General features: G+C 37.1%; 1 protein-coding gene across 3 annotated transcripts in view; it reads left to right on the top strand.

The window, feature by feature from the left end:
• Positions 1-21,633, top strand: part of APBA1 (amyloid beta precursor protein binding family A member 1) — an 87,796-nt gene extending 66,163 nt beyond the window's left edge. The window contains exons 5-13 of one of the 3 annotated variants that reach the window (XM_030467275.1): positions 2,276-2,421; positions 7,415-7,447; positions 8,564-8,650; positions 9,219-9,404; positions 11,324-11,503; positions 12,283-12,495; positions 15,979-16,098; positions 16,726-16,866; positions 18,068-21,633. In XM_030467275.1, coding sequence (XP_030323135.1) covers positions 2,276-2,421; positions 7,415-7,447; positions 8,564-8,650; positions 9,219-9,404; positions 11,324-11,503; positions 12,283-12,495; positions 15,979-16,098; positions 16,726-16,866; positions 18,068-18,139 — 1,178 coding nt within the window. In that variant the 3' untranslated portion in view covers positions 18,140-21,633. The remainder of the gene's footprint in view (positions 1-2,275; positions 2,422-7,414; positions 7,448-8,563; positions 8,651-9,218; positions 9,405-11,323; positions 11,504-12,282; positions 12,496-15,978; positions 16,099-16,725; positions 16,867-18,067) is intronic. The other 2 variants (XM_030467276.1, XM_030467278.1) reach the window with 2 other exon arrangements.
• Positions 21,634-22,029: the final 396 nt, after the last annotated feature.

Here is a 22,029-nt window from a genome sequence, read left to right as displayed (position 1 = left end):
CTGCATTTAAACAATGACATGATCATTCTCTACAAATTGATCATTGGTTTAGTCTTCAGTGTGTGAACTTCATATTATGGAATAAGTGGCTGGAGCTAATGTCAGCTAATGTAAACTTTACATATTATTTGGAAACTAGCTGAGCTCTGGAATTTTGCAGCAATTAAGGATCTTTCTCAGAATGGAAATTTATCTCACCATGGTAGCCCTGTCTATCAAGCCCTCTCTTAAATATTCCTTCTTTTCTTAAAAGAACAGTAAAGCTGTAAACTAAAATTTTCTTAGAGCTTGATCTGGTTCAAAATTCCTTAAAAAATGAAATTTTTCATTTTTATGCATTGGCAGTCCAAGAAAAACTTGCTAGCACCTATACTACACTTTCATTCAGATAATAATTTAATTATCAAATGTAACAAATGTAAAAAGCAATGCTATTTCTCTGGTGAAAATAGAGCACATAACCTTTTTTGGTTTTAATATGCTTTTTTCTGGGAGTCTTATCTATACCTTTGTTGGCCTATATTTGTGGGTTTTGTGTTTTGATTAGAAATTGTACTATAAAGGGGTTTGTACCCATTATATATATATATATATATATATACTTTATACTATATATACCTTATATATGTATATAGTTACATACTATAATGGGTTTTGTACCATTTATAGTCACGTGGTGGAACTGGTGAAAAGGCCTTGGCATAGAGTAACAAATGGAAATACTTAAAATGCTGGATGGTTTCAGGAGTGGAAGAGTGTACAGTACTTCCATACACATAATTTTCTGTAAGGGAAAGATTTCCATAGGGAAAGTTGTTTGTTCTTCTTTTTGAGAGTTTACCATATATATTATCTGAATCAATTCTGCACACTGAAGATGTGTACCTTAAAATTGCTAGTCACAAATGTTATTATTTAAAGAAAACGTGAAGGCAAGCTTGCTCGTAAGATTTATAACTCTACTTCTGTATGTATGTATAGTTTCAGTGTGGTATATGTCTCCAGCTCTTACTTTTTGGTACTTTAATCTTAATAATGTCTTGCATGTTGGGGGGCCACAGTTATCTGTGCTTATTCTCAGTAGTTGTTAATCTCTTCTGTTATAATTAGAACAAAATTTGCATTCAGAGTAATGTTAAACTTGTAGCCTCATAACTTTATATCACAAAATAACCCTTGAACTTGTAAAAACTTCCTTCTGATATTTTAGGGTTTTTGCTTTGTTCTTAGACACACACACACATACAAAAAAAAAGCAAGCCTAAAAAGTTTATTATTTTTATGGTGAAAGTGGACACTTGCACTATTACTATTCTTTAAGATGATTTGCATTTTCACTTGTCTTGAACACCAATTGTTTTCCTTACTTGTAAGGAAACAAGGAGCCCCTTAGGTTAAACAACCTCACTTTTGGCTCATGACAATTTTTACGTACAACGAAGTGTTAAAATGCAACATTTTTGCTTCTACAATTTTTAGGAATGATCACCAAACACCAAAAAATTTACAGATCACAAACTCTGCTCAGTTAGGATTTGCATTGTAAAGCACTGAACACTTCACCACCTTCTGACTTCCCACAGAAGTTGATGTGGGTCAGGACATTAAGAATCTGTAGGACAAAGGGGGTTGTTTAGCCACCAGGAGGACCCATACTCTGGGTATTTAGGAACATTTTTATTTAACTCTGTACTTTACCTCAGTCTCTTTGTTGAGACCAAGAATGACTTTTAAAAAAAATTCTATGGCATAAAAGTACTTTGAATAGTTGGGCAGCCAGTCCTCTCAGTGATGGGGGGAATATTGTACCTGTAAAGCATTCTTGGGGAGACTCCTCTGCCTGTTGTACTAACTGCAGGCAGCACACAAGTGAGCTGATGGCTGACCTTAAATTTCACCTTTCCTTGTTCTGTTTGTGACTGCTGGTCCTGGGATTGCAAGGCTAGTTTTGTAGGCTGAGGGATGAGCTGTGTCTGTCCCTGCATAACAGTGAAAACTCCCAGAGATTATTTTGCTCCAGAGTGATCCCTGCTCAGAAAAGAAGGAGCTAATGTGAGAGACAGGATGGATTAACAATTGCAGCTTTTTCTGTGGAGATGCTGAGAGCATTTGCTTGGTGTTTTGTCCCTTTGAAAGTACTGCTTGCCATATCATTGCGCTGAACTGAAGTATTTCAGAGGAGGATTTGCAGCCATCAGGTACAGGCTGAAGTAGTCAGAATGTTGCTGGTTTTCCATAGTTTAGCTTCTTCAGTGATTGCTTTCCTGTGTTACAGTTCCTGGACCTTGTGATCCTGAAGACTTAATCGATGGAATAATTTTTGCTGCCAATTACCTTGGCTCAACTCAACTCCTTTCTGATAAAACTCCCTCCAAGAATGTGAGAATGATGCAGGCTCAGGAAGCTGTCAGCAGAATCAAGGTGAGGAGTAATTCCTTCTGCTTCTCATATGGGTGCTTTGAGGTGGCAGATATGAACTTCTTGTGTATGCATTTCTTTTTTTCTTGTGGGGTTATCTGTGGTTTCAGAAAGGTTAAGTGCCTCATCTTTCTGTCTTTCTTCCAAAAAACGTTGCATGTTTAAAGCTGCTTTTGAAACAAGAAAAAGTTACCAGACCATTTTAATTGCCAATAGTAATATGGAATGGAATTGGGTATGTTTGGTTTGGTTTGTTTGGAAAACAGAAATAGCCCCTAATTTCTGTATGGACTGTGACAAGCAATGGGCATGCAGTTGTATTACAGAATATGATATATTACAGAATGATGACATTGTCACCTGAAATTAAGGTGTGTGTGTGTGTGAAGTATTGCTGGGTCATAAAGAATGCTGCAATATTCCCACTGCCATACATGACTGAGTGGTAGGCACACACCTTCATCTTCTGCTAGTTCAGTTAAATTCTCACCTGAAAATTCTCCTTAGTTTAATATTTGTTTGTTCTTCTTTAGTATAGTTTATTTTGGATTCCAACTCAGACTCTCTGAGCAATTGTAAAAAAGAGAGAGGAAAAGAGACAGTATGTTATCAGTGAGGCTGATAGCACTGTCTGTCAAGGGCGGCTGATGCTTCTTACTTGATACTATTCTTTCCAACATTTTCCATTCCAGTTGTTCAGTTTGGTCTGTGCATGAAACTTTCACAATGTAGCTCCAATTAGAGCCATTGGGACAATTTAAGAAATCATAATTTTGCTGATGTTCAAATAAATAAGTTCTTGTAGTGTTGTCTTTTTAAAATCACTGACACAAGGCAGTGATTAGAGGAGACACAAATGCAGCCTTCCAATTACAGATAAGGCATTTTCTGCCATCTCTGTAGGAGTTCCCACAGACTGAAGCAACTAATGAGCCTTTCAAAAAAGAATGCTTTATCTGTGTTTCACTGAAGACTCTGGATTCAGTGACACTTTTAAAAGTGATTTTTCATTCAGCTTTCCAAACCCTAGCAGGTCTTGGTGGCTTCTTCCCGAAGCTACAGTGGAGAGTTTCCCTTACAGAGTCTGCTTCTTTCCTATTCTGGGTGCAAGTAAGGGTGCGACTGTCTGTTGAGTAGTCCCCCATGGGTTCTTTCCTGATGCTTGGCCTGATGGTAGAGAAGCTGTCTGATTTGAATGCATAGGAAACTGATTTTGAGATAGAGAAGGCGAGGGAAGTAAGGCCTCCCAAGAGGCTGGATCTAGGAGGTACATATCACTGGAAGTTGGAAGAAAATTCTAGCATCAGCTCTCATAGGAAACTGGTGTCAGAAGTTGAACTTGATCCCAGGACTGGGCAGGAGATAGCATCTAGAAGGTAAAGCTTGTATGGCAGTACAAAATACAAAAAATCTGAAGGGACTGTTAGGTAAAACTGGAATAGAATTGATTCAAAACAGGTCTGTGAGGTATTAAGAGTGTAGAATCTTACTGTATGCATTTGCTAGAAATTCATTAGCAAAATGAAGTTCTTTCTGAGGATTCAGTTGTTCCTCAGCATTGCTATGTCTCAAAACAGACGAAAACTGTGTAGCTCATTTAATTTTTAAAACCTATAATGTTTACATCCATAATAATCAGCAGGTATGCATATTATCAATTGTAGTAAATTAGTCCCAGGGTGAGGACCCAAATAGTTACATTGTAGACCTGGCAAAACCCTATCTTGTCAGCATAATTTTCTGAAATCCTAAATTTCAGAAAATCATTGGCTTACTGCATGGCACAGAATACCATTGTATGCTTCTCTTACAGCTACTGCTTTTCTGCTTCTAGATGGAGCTGGGACACTGTAAATACAGCTCTCTGTACCCCAGGGTCTTTAGCTTATGAGGGTTAGTTTTGTTGCTGATTGTCATTAAAACTAAACTATTTAAGTCAAAAATCTGTTAAGGCAGATGGAGTTCCCACGATCAGATTCATCACTTCATAGGATAGCCTTTACCCTGAGTGTGTGAAATACTGCTCACACAATGACTGTGATACTGGTGCTCTACTCATGTTTGTTTGCAAAGACTGGTAGGTGTTGCAGGTGAAGCATTTCTCCATGTTTAAAGAAAACATAGGTTATGAATTAAGAATGAGGTTTTACGAATCTGCCAACTCAAAGTTAAGAGCATTAAGGAAGGGAGAAAGAGCTTTGTTTAAAGCCCCATGCAGACACATACCTTCCATATGAATGTGTTCCTTTCATATTTCATAATCCCAATACTGCTTCTTTTAGCAGAGCCTCCAGATCGCATATTCACTGATTTAGAATATCAACAGATTTGGGCAAAAAAGTCTCCATGCTGCTTTTTTCAAGAAGTATCTCTTCAGTTGAAAGTGAAGGATTTGGGGGTTTTCTCACTTGGCAGTCACCTCTCTGAAGTCCACCTAAGTTGAAACAGATTCACTGCCTTGAAGACATTAATCAAAAGTAGTTATTTCATATTTCCACTAGGAGGTACTTTTAATAACAGAAATACTTCATCATTTTCAGACTGTAGTCTCATTTCTTCAGATAGCATAGAAAGAAACATCTTTTCACATTTTACTTGAAGTGAATCCATAATACTTGTAACTTAAAAAATTGATGCTCATGGTTACAGTTCACAGCTGCTCTGTTATATTGCATGCATGAACTAACCATTAGCTGCAGTTTTTATATTTTAATCATCAGATTTGAAATGTATGGCAGGTTTGAAAAGTTTTACATAACAAAGGATTTAATTACTGAATGTAATTTAAAATAGAACCCATATATAAAAATAGTTTAATATTCTGTACATTTTGATTACTTGGTGTGATCTGGGCATTCACTTTTTTTGGAGGTTAAGTGGGATGAGTAGATTTAAAACATCCCTGTTCCATGAGCAGAATCTTGCTGTTTTTTAAAAATTCATGATTTTTGGAAATTGGTACTAGATACATAGTAACATTTCATTTAGCTTAAATGAAAAGCCTGGACTCTGTATATATATTAAAAAAATATCTAGATCAGGTAGTTTCTGTTTTGCCCAGTGTTTTTTTGGTGGTTTTTTTGTTTGTTTGTTTTTTTTGTTTGGCTGGTTGTTTTTTTTAAGAAAGAATATTTTACTCTAAGTTAGCAAAATAATGTGATGATAAAGAGGATCTGTGTAGTAAAGTTTCTTGCATGAATTATTCTAATTTGTGTTGTTTGTTTTGATTTCTTTTTCATGAACCGTAACTTCTTTTCTGACATTTCTGTGCAGTGTTAAATCACTTATTAAAATTCATTGTTTCATATCATTACCTCAGTTTTATGAAACATTTGAAAGTAATTCTTAAAAAAAATAAAATGCCATTAAGATCAAATGCTTTTATTGTGAGAACAGAATTTTCAATAAATTAAATAATGGTGTTTTTCAGTTAGTCTTGATTCTGCAACCTCTAGCTCAAGGATTTATTTCCCCCTTTTTCTTCTTTTTGGCTTGTGCTTTTCTTCTTTTGTAAGAACCATTACTCCACAAAGTCTGGGGAGAGGGGAAATTGTCTGAAGAGGAGCTTAAATTTTGGAAGTAATTTAAATACTCTTACGAGTGTCTACCCCTTGCCCAGTGCATGGCAAGGCAGATGTTATTCAAAATGAGTATATTATTTGTAATTACTAATGTAAATTAATGAAGTGCCTGCAGCATGAGACAGTTCTGTTTGCAATATTTTGCAACTACCAGGCTAACAAGCATTTCTTAGTTTGAAAAAGGTGAATACGAGCTGGTGTGAGAATGTTTATGTTTGTAAATAAGCAGCATGGTCTAAAGTTTCAGAGGCTGCTTTCAGATTTGCTTTGACAATAAGTGACATATTTAGGTTGAGACCATCAGTATAAAATGTTTGATATGTCTTGTGATCCAGGCCTCCTCTTTGTTCTTCATTAAGTAGTTAACCATGAATCTATATGAAGCCTGTAATAGTAAGCCTCCTTCCCACCTCAAGAGCACCTGTTAGTTAGATAAGAAGCTATAACAGTAGAAAGTAAAAAGCTATCTACCAGCCTGGTGAGTATGGCATTTCTTCAGTAAGCAGGAATGTAAATTTAGTTCACCATGGTTTGTATTCCTGATTGCAAGGCTACAAGAATGATGCTTATTTGTGTTGTTACTGTGGCAACCAACAGTAGTTGCACATAGGGAATCGGTTAGTTCCAATAGGTTGATTAATCTCTGGGTATAAATCAATTGTGCTATGTGGTGACAAGCAGCCTGGCTCGAGATGTTTATGAAACTCAAGTTTCATATGCTCCACTGCCTCCTGGAAAATGCTCTTTGTGCAGTCTTTGTGCAGTTATCTTTGTGCAGTTATCACAGGAAAACCTGTTGTCCACATACACAGTGCTAACGTTGGTATGGGTGTATTTGCACAGATGGATGTGAAAGTTACCCTCTGCCATATTGTTTTTCCAGGAAAGTTTCACTGAGGTCTTTTTCAAAGACTATTTAAGTATGAGAGCATGAGGAAACTCCAGTCTGAATTTTTAGATCTGAAAAAGCTGGAATAATAGTGTTCAGGATTTTTTTCTTACCTTTTACACTGATGTAGTTTCAAAAGAAATAACCGTATAGTTTAACCTGATGTAAATGGAGGGAAGCTTCACTTTTTTTCCTTAAAAAAAAAAAACCCAAGAAGCAAACTCACACACACACCAAAAATCCATGTTTGTTGCAAGTAACATTTTAAATGGAAAAAACTGTTGTGCTCTTCCTTACTCTTTTGGTTCATTTTATTTTAATTTTTAAAACAGTTGTGCTAAACATGAATTCTCTAAATTTTTTAAGCCAAAAAGAAAAGGAGGAAATTAATCTGTGCAGGGACTGATTTAGAACAGCTAGTAGTCTGTGACCCCTGGCATTAGCATGCAGATTCCTGCTTGAGTTGGAGCCTCTGTAAGTTCTTCTCTAACTATTCTCCTGTCTCTGTTTGTTCCATGCTAAGCAGATGGCCCAGAAATTAGCCAAAAGCAGAAAGAAGGTGCAGTACAAACTCCATCAGCTTAATGTTATGCCTGTTCTTTTGTTTTCTGGGAGGGTTTTTTGCACCCCCACCCCCTTTTTTTTTTTAATTTTGTATTTTTATTTTCTGCATCCAGCAAGTTTTTTTTTAGATTTCTTTCTGAGCCACCATACAAGTTGACATTTCTCAGAAGTCAGTTGCCTGATTGGACATTTTTTGTTGCTTATCATTAGCCATTTCATGTTAGAAATAGAGTGAAGACTGGATTTATCAAATGGTTACAGGCAGTACCAAAATGGATACTAAAGAAACAGGACGGATGTGGCAAAGGCTTTACCACTGTAAAATGACAGATTAAAATTCAGTCTTTATCATTATTATTATTATTATCTTATCTTTCTATAAGAGTGCTTTGTTTGATTCACAGAGTTCTCAAATTGCTGGATGCAAAAAAGAAAATAGTTCATGTATATACACATACAGTGATATGCTGAGGTTGACTCATCTTAGTAATAAGTTTCATTTATGGAGTTTTTCTAAGCATCTTTTAACAAATCTAATACAAAACCAAACCTACAAGTGTTAGCTTTCTGTTAACAAAGTATAAGTTCTAAAGTGGGTTAATGCTTTAGAAATGATTGACTGTGAAGGATTTCTTCTGCATTATGGATTGCTTAAACTGTACCGGCCTGTGGTATAGGTTTTTCCCATTGATTGTGGCAGTCCCTGTTTGCCCATAGAGAAATTCCAAGAGACACTGCTAGGCCTTCCTGTGGCTTGTGTGAAAAACTCTGATTAAATTGGGATTCATAGGGTGAAGATGGGAAAATAATTTTGATTTTCATCAAATTTTTACATAGTTTGTGTTGCAGTCAGGTATTTTGCTAAATCAGGAAAAATATTAGGGAAGCTTTTATGGGTTTAACAATTTGTGAAATAATATCCAATTAACTTCCACATATATGCATATAGTTTCCATATCTTTGTGTTTACCTTTAGCTTCTGCAGTCTAATACTTTATCTTGCATTGCTATTCTGGTGACTGTGTCTTAGTCAGCCCCTGTTTGTGAGCTAACATCATTAGTAAGTATGTTAACTAATGTGTTTGTTTGACTCTAATCCATTTATTTGCAGGCCCCGGAAGGTGAATCTCAGCCCATGACTGAAGTGGACCTCTTCATTTCTACACAGAGAATAAAAGTACTGAATGCAGACACACAGGTATAATCAAAGAAACCTCTTTCAATACTGTGGGATGAGGCTGCTGAGACAGACTTTCACCTGCTGCCAAAATTTGCTCTTCAAAAAGTGATGGCTATACTATTTCCCTCCAGGATTTCCTAGTAAGAAATCCGTGCTCTAGAACTGTGTCATTTATGCAATTCAGTAATCTCTGATGTGTCTGACTGTAGAAATTCCCATGTTTTGTGCATAAGCTAATTTCAGTCAGGTCGTTCCTTACAAGTTATCATGTGTGAAGTATTGATTGTGCCCAGAGTTTGGTCGTGATTATTTGAAGTTCATAGCCCTTTGCACATATATGCCCAGCACATTCAGGTCCTGGTAGTGAGATCTTTATGTACTTTTCCATGGAAAAGATTACTTTATTTGTAAAACTTTCTCTTTGCTTTACTTCTGGAAATTAAAGCTTTTGTTTTCTATTGGCATGGCAGGTACTACAGATTTCACTTAACAGAGGTCTTATATTGCTACTTGTTTTTATAATACTAGTTGTGCAGTAAGAACTTTGTTAAAACAGCTGCTCATGTTGGTTTTTTGTACTCCTCAGGAAACCATGATGGATCATCCCCTGCGGACCATTTCTTACATTGCAGATATAGGAAATATTGTTGTGTTGATGGCTCGTAGGCGAATGCTTCGGTCTAACTCCCAAGATAATGTGGAAGCATCTCATCCTTCTCAAGATGGGAAGAGGCAGTACAAAATGATTTGCCATGTATTTGAATCTGAGGATGTAAGGAATTACTGTCTTATAACTTTCTAGGGATGGAAATAGAAGCACATTTTGGTAGGCTTAAAGTCCACTGCAAATGGTCCTGCTTGTTAACAACCAAATATTTCATCTCAGCAGAGCTTGCCTTCTGTTTGCATGTTTGGACCTGTCATGTTACTCAAAAAATTGATATTTATAGAAATGCTTCCCATTTTAAAGATACTTCAGTGCTTTTCCCTAACAATGTGAGGAGGACCCAGTTGCCACAGTTACAAATACCAGCTCAGATTCTGCATGTGGGAAGGAAAGTCTATCATAGATGCTTTTTTTCCTGATCCCAAATTCTGATTCCAAATATCATTGTATCAAGGACATTGATACATGCCAGAAAGGTGATTTTTTTTTTTTTTAAATAACTTTTGTTGAGGAGTAGTTGCTGGCATCATGCCAAAATACCAGCAAAGAAAACCCATAATTTCAGCAATCCCAAAGTACGCTGAATAGAGACAGAGCTGAATAAACTTTAGTCTGTGTTGGAGGTTACCGAATTACTTTATATAGGACTAGATAGCCTGCCTTCACAATCAATCTACATAACTTGATGATTTTATGCACTTTTCAGAAACTGAAAAATAAAATCAAGTGTATCATATTGAAATTGCTAAATACATAGTTGTCAGGATCATAATCAAGTTAGGCCTAATAATTTGGTTAAACAAAAAACCAAAACAAACAAGCAAACAAAAGAATTATGAGCTCTCCAAATTACCAGAATATCACTCAGAATATCACCTCAGAGAAAAAAGGTGAAAATACCAGTTTCTTATAAAATCTTCATGTCTCCCATTCTTTGGTGTATCAGCAAGGACTTTGAGATGTAAAGGTCTTCTTGAATGAGCAGCTGATTTTTTGTAATGATGGATCTGTTCTAAACCCATGTGTGGATAAATTATCTGGCTGTAGATAAATGTATATATACAGCCCACTGCTGAGGTTAAAAAGTAGAGACAAGAACACGGATAAAACCAATCCTCTAACGGAATGCATAAAAATTTGTGGATTTTTTCCACTAAGGTAACATGTAAGCCTATTTTTCAAAGCCTTTCAAGAAACTGTTGTGAAATTAAAAAGAGTAGCCTTAAAAAGGGTTAATATCACTTGATATGCTGCCTGCTTTCACTCTGCTGTTTCTGTATTTCTAGTCACAAGTTTGTTCACTTTTAGCTCTTTGGCCAGTTGAAAAAAATGAAAATTGAAGTGTTGGAAGGAAGAAACCTGAAATGTAGGCGAGAAAGTTTGAGGGAGGTAGCTGGGTGGAGGAGGAGATGCCTGGGACCATTTCCATTCACTTCAAAGCCTGAATCTGCAGTGTAGCTGCTGCACTTCTCCTGTTTTATCTCAGGCTGAGGTGTGAGCAGAGAATATGGATGTGATAGTTTTAAAGGAGAGTAAGTATCCTCTTAAGGAGGAAATACCCTCTTAAATGTGGGTGAGTGTTTTCTAGTAGACATTTTCATTTTTGCTCCTGGATTGTCAGAGAATGGCATTGCCTCTGCTGAAAGGGAGAGTCATCTGGGAGTTGCGTGTGTGGGAAGAATTGTAGGTGTGAGTTACAGTCACTGCAGCAGATACACCTTTACATGTCTATTAGCAGTTCTTGCCTGTGAAATGATGGCTTTTATATGGAAATATAAATCAGAATTTATATTTCCGATTCATCATTGCTTACCAAGCTAGATTTATGGCTCAGGTGAAGCCATAAATCATTTTTTGGGTCTTTTAAACTGATTTTTAATGCAGAAATAGTTTTTAAACTGGATTGCAGTAACCTGGCTTGTAAATTAACTTGATGATTACACTGTGATTGTAGCAGAGAAAGTATCAGTGGACAAGATCACCAGAATGTTTCACTTTTTTTTCTTCCTTGTGAACTGCTGCAGGCACAACTGATTGCACAGTCCATAGGTCAAGCATTTAGTGTGGCCTACCAGGAGTTTCTGAGGGCAAATGGAATCAACCCCGAAGATCTTAGCCAGAAGGAATATAGTGACTTGCTCAATACCCAGGACATGTACAATGACGACTTGATTCACTTCTCCAAATCTGAAAACTGCAAAGATGTATGTCTCTTTTTTTTCCGTAACAGCATTAAATTGAAGACCCATGCTGGCAGACATCTAAAAAACATTAGTACTCCCTATAAATTTCCTGGGTGAGCGTAGAATATCCTCCCAAATAGGACACTGTTATCAGTTCTGCTTCAAAGGCAAATAGCAAGCCAAAAATTTACAAGGAGTGAAATTACTTACTGTTTGTTTGTGTTCTTTAAAAAAAAAAAAAAATTCAGACCTGGTAGACATTGTACATTAATGAAATAAATTTAAAACATGTTAACAGAGTAATACAATTTAATAGATTATAGTAACCACTATAAAATTTATAGAGGCACTGGTGTTTGTCAGAGTGGCTGATTCCAGATTTTAAAGGATTGTATTTGCTGAAAGAATTTGCAGCTTGGTTAATAACAATGAACCAGTGCACCACCGCAACACACAGGTAATTGTTTTCCAATACGCTATCATAAATTCTTGAAATCTCTTCTTGTTTATCTTTGTCTACCAAAGCCTTTGGAACCAGGCTTCTTCAACTCCAGCTTGCTCTGCTCATATGCAGAAATAAATTGTAAGGGGTGTTTTGCACTAGACAAAATCTGTATTATTTCATGTTTTAATACAATTGAAATGCAGTAAAATTTCATAATATTTTGTTTTGCCTTTGAATTAGAAATACAGTTGCAAATATGGAAGTTTGGTTAATATGAATGTTTGAAAGGAGGGGGGTTAGTCAGTTCCATGGGTGCGAAGAAGCTTATTTTGAAACAGTTTTTCTTACACTACAGGTTTACATTGAAAAGCAGAAGGGTGAAATCCTAGGTGTAGTGATTGTTGAGTCTGGCTGGGGATCCATTTTGCCTACGGTTATCATAGCCAACATGATGCATGGAGGACCAGCAGAGAAGTCTGGGAAGCTGAACATAGGGGACCAGATCATGTCAATCAATGGGACCAGTTTGGTTGGTTTGCCACTCTCAACATGTCAGAGCATTATAAAGGTATGGAGAGTATTTCTGGAAGTAACACATTTTAAAAGAGTTACACAACAGGAGAGCAGAAAGTATAGAACTCTTAAGTAAACTCTAGCCAAATGTTTGTATAGCACTTTCTGTTTAATGATCTTTAAACTACAGTGGAAGTTGTGCTACACTGATTTTCTGACTCCCAAAAAGCAAACTGTGCCATTTACTTGTATAGACCTTTGTCTCTGCAGACTGCAGAACTTCACAACAGAATATTTTGCTCAGGAGGAAGATATTGCCAGATATATATCCTCAGACATCTAAAATTTTATGTGAAAATTTTATGGAGACACAGGAGCCTAGTTGTCCTAGACCATATTAGCTGTTTAAATGCCTCCCAGTACCCGGCTGGAATAGAGCTGATGCTCTTTTTTTTGCAGTTTATAGCTATTTTTAAAACTTTTAAACTCAGAATTTAAGACATACCTCTCCTCTGTAGAAATTTTGTCCAAGTTCCCAGAAAGTTTGATGCTTCACTTCACTTCACTTGCATAAATGTGATATTTTAATTAGAAGAGCTTTCTTCTGCTTGTCAGAGGAGTATGTGACTGCAAAAACTGTGCAGGTCAGCTGGAACTGAGCAGTGCCTAGGGTATCTGTAGCATACAAGAGGAAAGATATCTTAACAACAGAGTTTCAAGAGCTGGAAAGATATACTCTTAGGAAATATTTCAGGTGATGATATACAGTTTTGTTATTTACTGAAGTAGCTCCTGCAGATCATAACGTGGAGTCACGTAATATAATGCTGGTGGTGTACTATACAGAAATTTTTCCCTACTTTCTAGGAATATGCCTATTTAAATCATTTATGTAGGCCAGTTTTTGGTAACAAGTTATATTATGTGGATTTTTTTTTCAACTTTTGTACTTTTTAGAATTGCACACTAAATTTTGCATTTGAAAAATAAATTTACGAAGTAATTTTTAATTTTTTTATCCCAGCATTATTTGAACTAAGGTATTTGCTATGAAGACTTCTGATACTGGTTTCCAAAAATGTTGATGCTGAGTTCTTATGAGTAGTAGATGCGTAAGTCACTGAACCAACCATTTTAGATTGAGTGAGTAGACATGATAGCATAGGATACTGAAACATGGCAGAACGGTCTGACATTTGTGAAACAAGAAAAAATAATCTTATTAAATGTCTTTGTGCTGGCTCCAGTGGAATAAAAGTCTTTGCAAATTAAGACTTTTCATGTAACCATACTTGTTTCCTATCCAAAATCAGTATAATTTCTAAAACTGTTACAAGTTACACTTCTCTGATTCAGAGCCTTTTCCAGTGGAGTTTCATTGTGCTCATTTGTACTTTCTCAATGCAGAAACACCCAGCTTCATTATTCCAAGCTTCTGCAGACCTTTTTCTTCATCACTGATACTTACTGCTGTTGCCATAGGAACTGCTAGCCATTTATTTACCTCCTAAAGAGCAGCTAGTCCATATATTTTCAGGTCTTCATAACCATACCGCTGGAGCTGTTCATGTAGCACTTCTGGTAACAAGTATGTATACCACTGGGTGATCTAAGCACACAGTTAAATGTAGCAGAAAGGTCTCAGATTTTCAGATTTCTTTAGCATGCTGCAAGAACTCCCATGAAAAGATGATAATATTATTTAGACAATAAGAGTATCTTGCAAGCAATATAATTTCAGTATTATGGATGTAATGTCTGCTACTAATTGACCATAAACCAATTGCAAACTGATAGAGCTCAGAAGAAGCTTTCTGTATGGAGTGGTTATTCCCTAATTGTATTATGCTGCTGTATCTTTTTCAGAAACATCTGGTGATGGCTGCTATCAGAGGCAGACTCAGGGGCTAGAGAAGCAAATAATTTGGTCAAATTGTATAATTGTTTTGATCACCATATGCTACCAGCCCATGTGATACTGGAGATTAGCCATCTTTCTGTAAAATTATAAAATTCTTTATATTTGAAGGAGTGCATCTAAATAACTGGCACATTGATTTGGCAGGGAAGTAAAACTGCAATGAGATCAACTCAGGTGAGGAGTATGACCTGACTGACTTCAGATGACTGAAGTTGGACACCTAAATTCCTTATAGAAATGGGCCAGTACTCTGCATGACTACTGCCTGCTGGTTATAGAAGGCTGTGTTCACAAGCCTGTTCTCCTGGAGCCACTTTCAATTGTGGGGCAAGCAGAGCTCATCTCTGTGGGGAACTGAGGGCAGCTGTTTCCCATGTGATGGCTGTGTCCAGTTTAAGGCATTGACAAGAAAACAGACTCTAAGGCAGTGCACTCTGGCAAGGTGCAAATCCAGTTGTTGAAGCCACTGCTGAATCTGGAGCTTAGCTCAACAAAATCAGTATGCTGTATGCTGAATGAAGATGTCTCAGTGTTTCACCTGGATTTATCAGAGCTAACCTTTTCAAGTTAGAGTCAGGTGCCTATAAGTTGCAGTAGGACCCAGATTCCAATTGTACACATAAAAGAAATTCAGGAGCAGGTGATGGAATTAGTAGGTGGTGTATTAAGTAAGATGTGAGTGGCTGTATTATTTATAAGGCATTTCTTTATTGGTGTGGATTGTATTTATTTATTTATGCTAATCCTTTGTGTGAATGAAACATGTCAGTAAAAATGACTTAACAATCTCCCAGAGCTCTTAATACCGGAAGTTGTACAAGAGGTCATAATCCAGTTATCTCTCTTTTTTTATTTGAGGTTTTTTTGAACCATAAAACCACAGATTCTCAGAGGCTGCTAGTCACCGTGCAAGCTGTCCTGGACCAGCACTTTGGCTCAAAGTAGAGCAGGCTGCCTGGGGCTGTTCCCATTGGGTTTTAATAATTCCAAGGCTGGATACTCCACAACCTCTCTGGATAATCTGTTCCACTGTTTTACCACTCTGACAGTAAAAATAAATTTTTCTCCTTCAGTTTTCTTCTGGTAACAAGGAGTTCAGGATGAACGTGATATAATTCATTTAGAAAGGAGGAAGGATGACAATTAGGAGCATTGATTATATAGGCATGATATGTGTAGAACCTGCCATTTGCTTGACGGAAGTTGATTTAATGCTATTATGGACACCACTTATTTGAAACTAGCATAGCTACTCACTTAAAATTTTATTCCCCATCCACAATGTCTGGCTTTTTTGGTCAGTGCATAGACCTTTTTAAACATGATTTGTGTAAGCGAATGAAGAAATTGTCAATGGGAGGGTAGCTTTCTTGAAACAATTGTGTCAGCTTCATGGAAAGAAAAATGTTTCATTTTATTACTTGTCCCACTGATTACTGTGCTGCCTTTGTCTGGCTTGTAGTGATCAGGATCTGTTAAATGTGTATAAAGAGCTGTTTATTCAGGGCAGTTCCCGTGTCAACATTCTAATACTCCTTTTTTCCCCACCCCCATGGCTTATGTTAAATGTTTTACTCAGTCTTTGCCAGTATTTTTCATGATGATTTCTATTTGCAGGGTTTGAAAAACCAGGCCCGGGTTAAACTGAACATAGTTAGGTGTCCTCCAGTAACCACAGTCTTGATCAGGAGACCAGACCTCAGATACCAGTTGGGCTTCAGTGTGCAGAATGGGATTGTAAGTAGTTCCAATTTTGCTGGTTAGGATTTAGTATACATGAAACTTCTTATCCATGTGTGGTTAAGTTTCAATGTGAGAAGAGGGAAGACACCATTTACTCCCTTGCAACAAGCAGGACTTTGCACATGTGTTAAAGCTAAGACATAAAAGCTGTGTTAAAGAGAATTATTTTTTATCTACTCACTTCACAACTTTAGGGTCAGTGGAACATAAAAACTGTTGTACTGAACCAAAATGTTCAGTAGACATTAACAATCTGCATCATTCATGTCTCAAACCAAGAGGTTACATGATTGAAAAAGAAGAAAATTCTTGATCTTTTTTTGTTGTGTCATTGCATCCTGAAAGCTGTCCTTCATACACTTCTGAATTTTCAAACCACAGCACATGTGACATACAACAACCTTTTCTGATAATTTGTTCTGCTCTTGGAAGAGAATATCCAGTAGTTAATTGTTAATAGCCAATTTTACTTTGAATCAGTGACTGATTACATTTTAGAAATTGTTGCAAGCCTCTGTGCTTAAATGCGGATTTACAGTTTACAGCCAAAAAAATGGGTAATCTAAAGCCCTTTTTCCTCATCCAGACCCTGAAATACTTGTCCTGCCCTTTCCTTTCCAGATCTGTAGCCTTATGAGAGGTGGCATAGCAGAGCGGGGAGGTGTCCGTGTTGGCCATCGGATCATTGAAATCAATGGACAGAGTGTTGTAGCAACACCCCACGAGAAAATTGTTCACATTCTCTCAAATGCTGTTGGTGAGGTAAGAGCCGGCAATTGTGTAGACAATGTAATATAGTTCATGACTGTTGCCAGTAATAACTGGTGGAAACCAGTAACAAATGGTGTCTCTCACCAACAGACTGTACTGGGACCAGTACTTTTTAATATCTTCATCAGTGATGTAGGCAGGACCTCATCAAGTTTTAAGATGGCACTAAGCTAAGTGATGTTGCTGAGCTCAAGGAAAGGAATGCCACTAGAGGAACCTTGATAGGCTTGAAAAGAGGGCCCATGGGATCCTCACCAAGTTAAATAAAGCCAAGTACAAGGTCTTGTAGCTGGGTCTAGGCAATCTCCAACATTGCTACAGACTGGGGTTGAGAGCAGACCTGCAGAGAAGGACCTGGGGATATTGCTGGATGAAAAATTGAATATAAGCCACTCTGGGTAAGGATGTGGACACATCCAGAAGAGAGCCAAAAAAATGATCAGAGTGCTGGAACCCATCTCCTGTGAGGGAAGGCTGAAAGAGTTGGAGTTATTTAGCCTGGAGAAAAGAAGACTTCAGTGAGACTTTATTGTAGCTTTTTAATGTATAAAGGAGGCTCATAAGGAAGTTGGAGAAAGACTTTTTGCCAGAGCCTCCAGTGACAGGACAATGGCAATGGTTTTAAACTGTAAGAGGGTAGGTTTAGGTTGATGTAAGGAAGAAAGTTTTCATTATGAGGGTGGTGAGACACTGGAGCAGGTTGCCTAGAAAAGTTGTGGATGCCTCATCCCTGGAAGTGTGCCAGGTTGGGTTGGATGGGGGTTTGAGCATCCTGATATAGGGAAAGATGTCCCTTTCTGCAGTAATGGGGGTTTGGAATAGATCAAAAGATCCCTTCCATGTCAAACCGTTCCATAATTCTGGGATTCTACCTTTATTATCCTGTTACTATTCAAATAAGTTGAAATGGCAGTAAACCCGCACAGCATTTCTTTTATTATTTATCTGTAGTTCTGTGTTTTAGAAGAACAGTAATCTGAAAATAGGAAGTATCCGCAACTCTAGATGGTTCCGTTTTGATACTAGAAGGAATGTTTCATAAAAATCATGACCTGCAGTATGTTAATAAGGGTAAAGAACCCTCAGGTTTCACCTTACCCTTCAGTCCTGTATGACCTGAAGCTAATTCATTCACCAATACTCTGGTGTGGCGTGCATGCTAGGAACACTGATTAACTTGTGTTTCCTGTAGATTCATATGAAGACTATGCCAGCTGCCATGTACAGACTGTTGACGGCGCAAGAGCAACCAGTTTACATCTAAAGCTGACACCTCACCGTCACGATGTGCATGGAGGATGTTTTTCCTCATTAGTGCTTGTCTCTCTAGTGCTGCATTTCTGTGTCTGTAGAGACAATTCTTCCTCTTTCTCTCTTTCTATCTCCATCACAGACACAAACACTGTCTCTCTCTCCTCCATCCCTTTTTCCTCTTCTCCCCACCGTTTTCCTGTATTTTGGGAAAGGGCAAAATATATCTGTGTGACTCTTTTGGTTGCATTTTTTTACAAGTGAAACTTCATGCAGTTCCACGTGCAAAACAGGAAAATAACAGCAGCATTGCTTATAGCAGTACTCAAAAAGAAGCTAGACTGTGCTTCCATGCTTCATAATCAAATTTATTTTTGTGGCTATAATTTGACAAACTGAGGAAATTAAATGTTGCTGAATGAAGGATGTCTTTCCCAAACATGTATAAGTATAGGGTGCAAAGCACTCTTTTGGATATCTGGCATGTGACTTCTCTTTTCTTGCTCAACTTTCCCGCAGGCACTGAGCTCACTATGAAAGATTTATGTCTGTTGGGAAAGTAGAATACCAAAAAGATAGTTTTGCCCTCAGGAAGAATTACCTGCTTATGAAGACTCAGTAAATGCTGCTGTTTTAAAATGGACTGTCCAAATACACACCATTTAATTGCCTTCTGTCATCAGTTTGTCATGACAGTAGGACCCAAAGAGTCTTCTGTAAGTTGCTGAAACATGTTACACTTGCATCACTTACACCATGTAATTTGGGAGGCATTTTTTACAGGTGCCTCCTCCTCTCTGACCCCAGGTTTACTTCTTTATTTTCTTCTCCTTTATTTTTAAATGCAATGTGTCTTTTATAGTCCCTTTCCTATTTTAGAGGTTAAAGGGAGGGGGAAGGATCTTTAAATATCTACAAGAGAAATAGTGAGGGGATATCCTGAATAACTACACTTTTTCTAGGCTCTTAATTCCTAATTTAGTGCACATAGACATGTGTGCTGGTGTACATAGACATTTTTAAAATTGTGCTTGCTATTTATGAAGTTTGAATATAAGAGATCTGCAGACTATTCTAAGTAATTTTGTTCTATGAGCCAGTTTTAACATATATTTTTGTCCAAAGACCTAATTTTATTGGCTTTTTCTTTAGTTCATTATATAGATAAGAGTAGAAGGGACAAGGTGGGAACAAACTTATTTATTTTGTTATATAATTTAACTTGGGATTTTTTTCCATGTGTATGGCACTTAAAGGATGATATGTGTGTACTATATGCACTTGTATTAGGTTGATAAACTGTAGGGATGTATGAAATCTAGGATTTGATTTGTCTCTGACTTGCATGCTAGAGACAAAAAGGGGATAAAGGAGTTGGGCTGGGGTTTTTTAAAGGGTGGGGCAGAGAGAGGGGAGAGAAGCAGTGTCTTTTCTTCCTGCAAAGAGGAAAATTCTCCATTCTCCATAGTTACTTTTTACCAGGACTGTGTACTGACATTAATGTTGAAATTGAACCATGCGTTTAGTGCAGGCCGATAAGTTGATTTCTTTTAAAAAAACAAGTTTTTGTGTTTTGAAGTGATAGAAAGGCTCAGCAAGATGAAAACTAAAGTGTGCACACAAAGCAGCCACACACCACTTCTGCTTTGCAAATAGGCTGTTGGTCATAGTCACTTTTTTTGCTCAGTTACTGTGGGGTGGACTGTGCAATGTAAGTGTTGTTTACAGTCCAATAATAATAAGTAGATGTTACAGCAGAGATTCATGGAAGTGCATATATGTGTGTGTGTGTGTATGTGCATACACACACTTGGTGCAAACACTGCTGAGAGACACTCAGCACAGGTTCATTTTTGGCTTTCAGAAACCATAGATTTCTGTGGTCTGATCAGAGGTAGAGAATAAACTTCATATGTCCATGGGAGTTAATTAAGTGGTTCATAAACTATTGTAGTAAATTAATATGTGTTGAGAGTAACGTATGATGACTTGGTTTTGCTGCAGTTCTTGTTGTTATATATTTTAATCCCAGTTTCCAGACTAGCAGAGTGCACAAGAGAGCAGTGTTAGTATCCCAGGTTAGTACTTATCTCTGCTACCTGACTGATGCAACTAGACAGTGAATGAATTGTGAGTGTGTTGTTTAACTGTAGACATCTGGTTTATGATAATTTGAACTTTTCCCCAGAATTTTCCATATGTGTAGTAATAAATGTAAATATGATATATAACCATGTACAATTTAGAGGATTATATTACAGTGCAGCCTTTCTGTAAGTTGCCTGAGGAAACTCGGTGAACTCTTGAAGACACAGTTATCATGCTTCTGGTTCCTGCTATGTTTACACTCTCAGCTTCACTTGTTTTTGTGGTTCTGTCCAACTCATGTGGTGGGGTCTTTAACTCAGTTCACTGTGAAATGGTGAAGACCCAACCACGCAAATGTATTTTGGGGATGAAACAACTGTTTTCTTTGAAAATCTTGCAGCCAATATTCTGTGAAGTTACTGTCACTTGAGTGCTTGGTTCATGGTAAATAGCATTAAGCAAGTGAATGCTTGCAGGATCAGAGTCTAGCAAAAAAATCTGTTTTTCCATTTATGTGGGTAAGAATTTCTAAACCAGGAGGTCCATAGTGTGTGCACTTCTGATGACAGTTTTGTAAACAATACCATTTTACTTCATAAAGGGAGTTACAAGAAATAGGAGCTCAAAAGAAAAAGCTATCAGTTCTCCACGCTTTTGCAGCAGTTTGTGAGACTGCATATGTGAATTTTTAACAGATTCAGAAGAGCAAACTGCTGGTTTACATACCTTCTGCAGTGACAGACCTGAATTTTTTTTCATCCTTGCTGCTTCATACAGTCTAATTACCTCTTCTGTGTTTACATTAAGGATGGAACATCCTTTTTAATTTTTTTTTTTAATTATTGGCAAGTTTCACACATTTCTTTTGAATCTTTTTTGAATTTGGGATCCCGCTGGGATTTCCAGGTTTGCTTGCTTTCCTTCTTTTCTAAATGAAATGTATTTCTGAAGACAGCAACGTGGTTGAGATCTCTTGTACATACTTAGCGCAGTACCTAGGCTATGAAATCGTACTATTGTTCTGTAAAGAGGATGAATAGAAATTATTGTAAAGCGTTGGAAAAAGTATAGTATTGTATTTGTAACAATATTGTTCTTTGTAAACATTTAATGATCTCTCTATATAAATACAAATATATATATAAATATATGTGAGCCTGGAATGTTGATACTGCACATTTACTGAATGTAATTCCTCCGATGTTTTTTGCCACAGGTCTCTGACCTCTGTAATGAAGCTGTGGTGGTTCGATTAGGGGAGAGGGCAGGTGGGAGAGGAGTAGGATTTTTGTTTTGGGTGGGGCAGGGTGGAGCGTTTCTGGCCAGCTATTTTGTTGTGATGTGTTTACTGTGCTACATTCCTTTATTTAACAGAGTGCTAATGTCTGTAAGATTTGCAACAATAAAATACAAAACAAAAATACCTCAGACAAGGCTGAGAGTTTGCTCATACTGGTCTAGGGGTTGGCTTGCCCGTACTCAATGTGTGAATGCTTGGAAGGTGTCTGAACTGCTCTTTTGCCACTTGGTCTGGAGTAATATTATATATGTGTGTTTTTGAAGATGTGAACCAATACTATTAACTTTATTTTTAAAACAGCATTATATTAATTATATTCATTATATAAATGACACTAGTGCTCCTTAGTGAAGCTGATTCCTTATCTAAGGTGGCATCCCAGTTTCTATCATGTGAAATATAACCATGTTTGAATCTTCAAAAAATGTGTTGTTTCAAGATGTTTTTTATGTGGCAGAAATATTATTTCATTGTCTGAATAACTTTAAATATGCTTTTTTTCATAAATGAGGCCT

This window comes from Calypte anna, chromosome Z (genome assembly GCF_003957555.1).
Source record: "Calypte anna isolate BGI_N300 chromosome Z, bCalAnn1_v1.p, whole genome shotgun sequence".
In the NCBI taxonomy this organism is placed as follows: domain Eukaryota; kingdom Metazoa; phylum Chordata; class Aves; order Apodiformes; family Trochilidae; genus Calypte; species Calypte anna.
The sequence above is the reverse complement of the archived record's forward strand: the minus strand, read 5'-3'. Positions and strand labels throughout refer to the sequence as shown.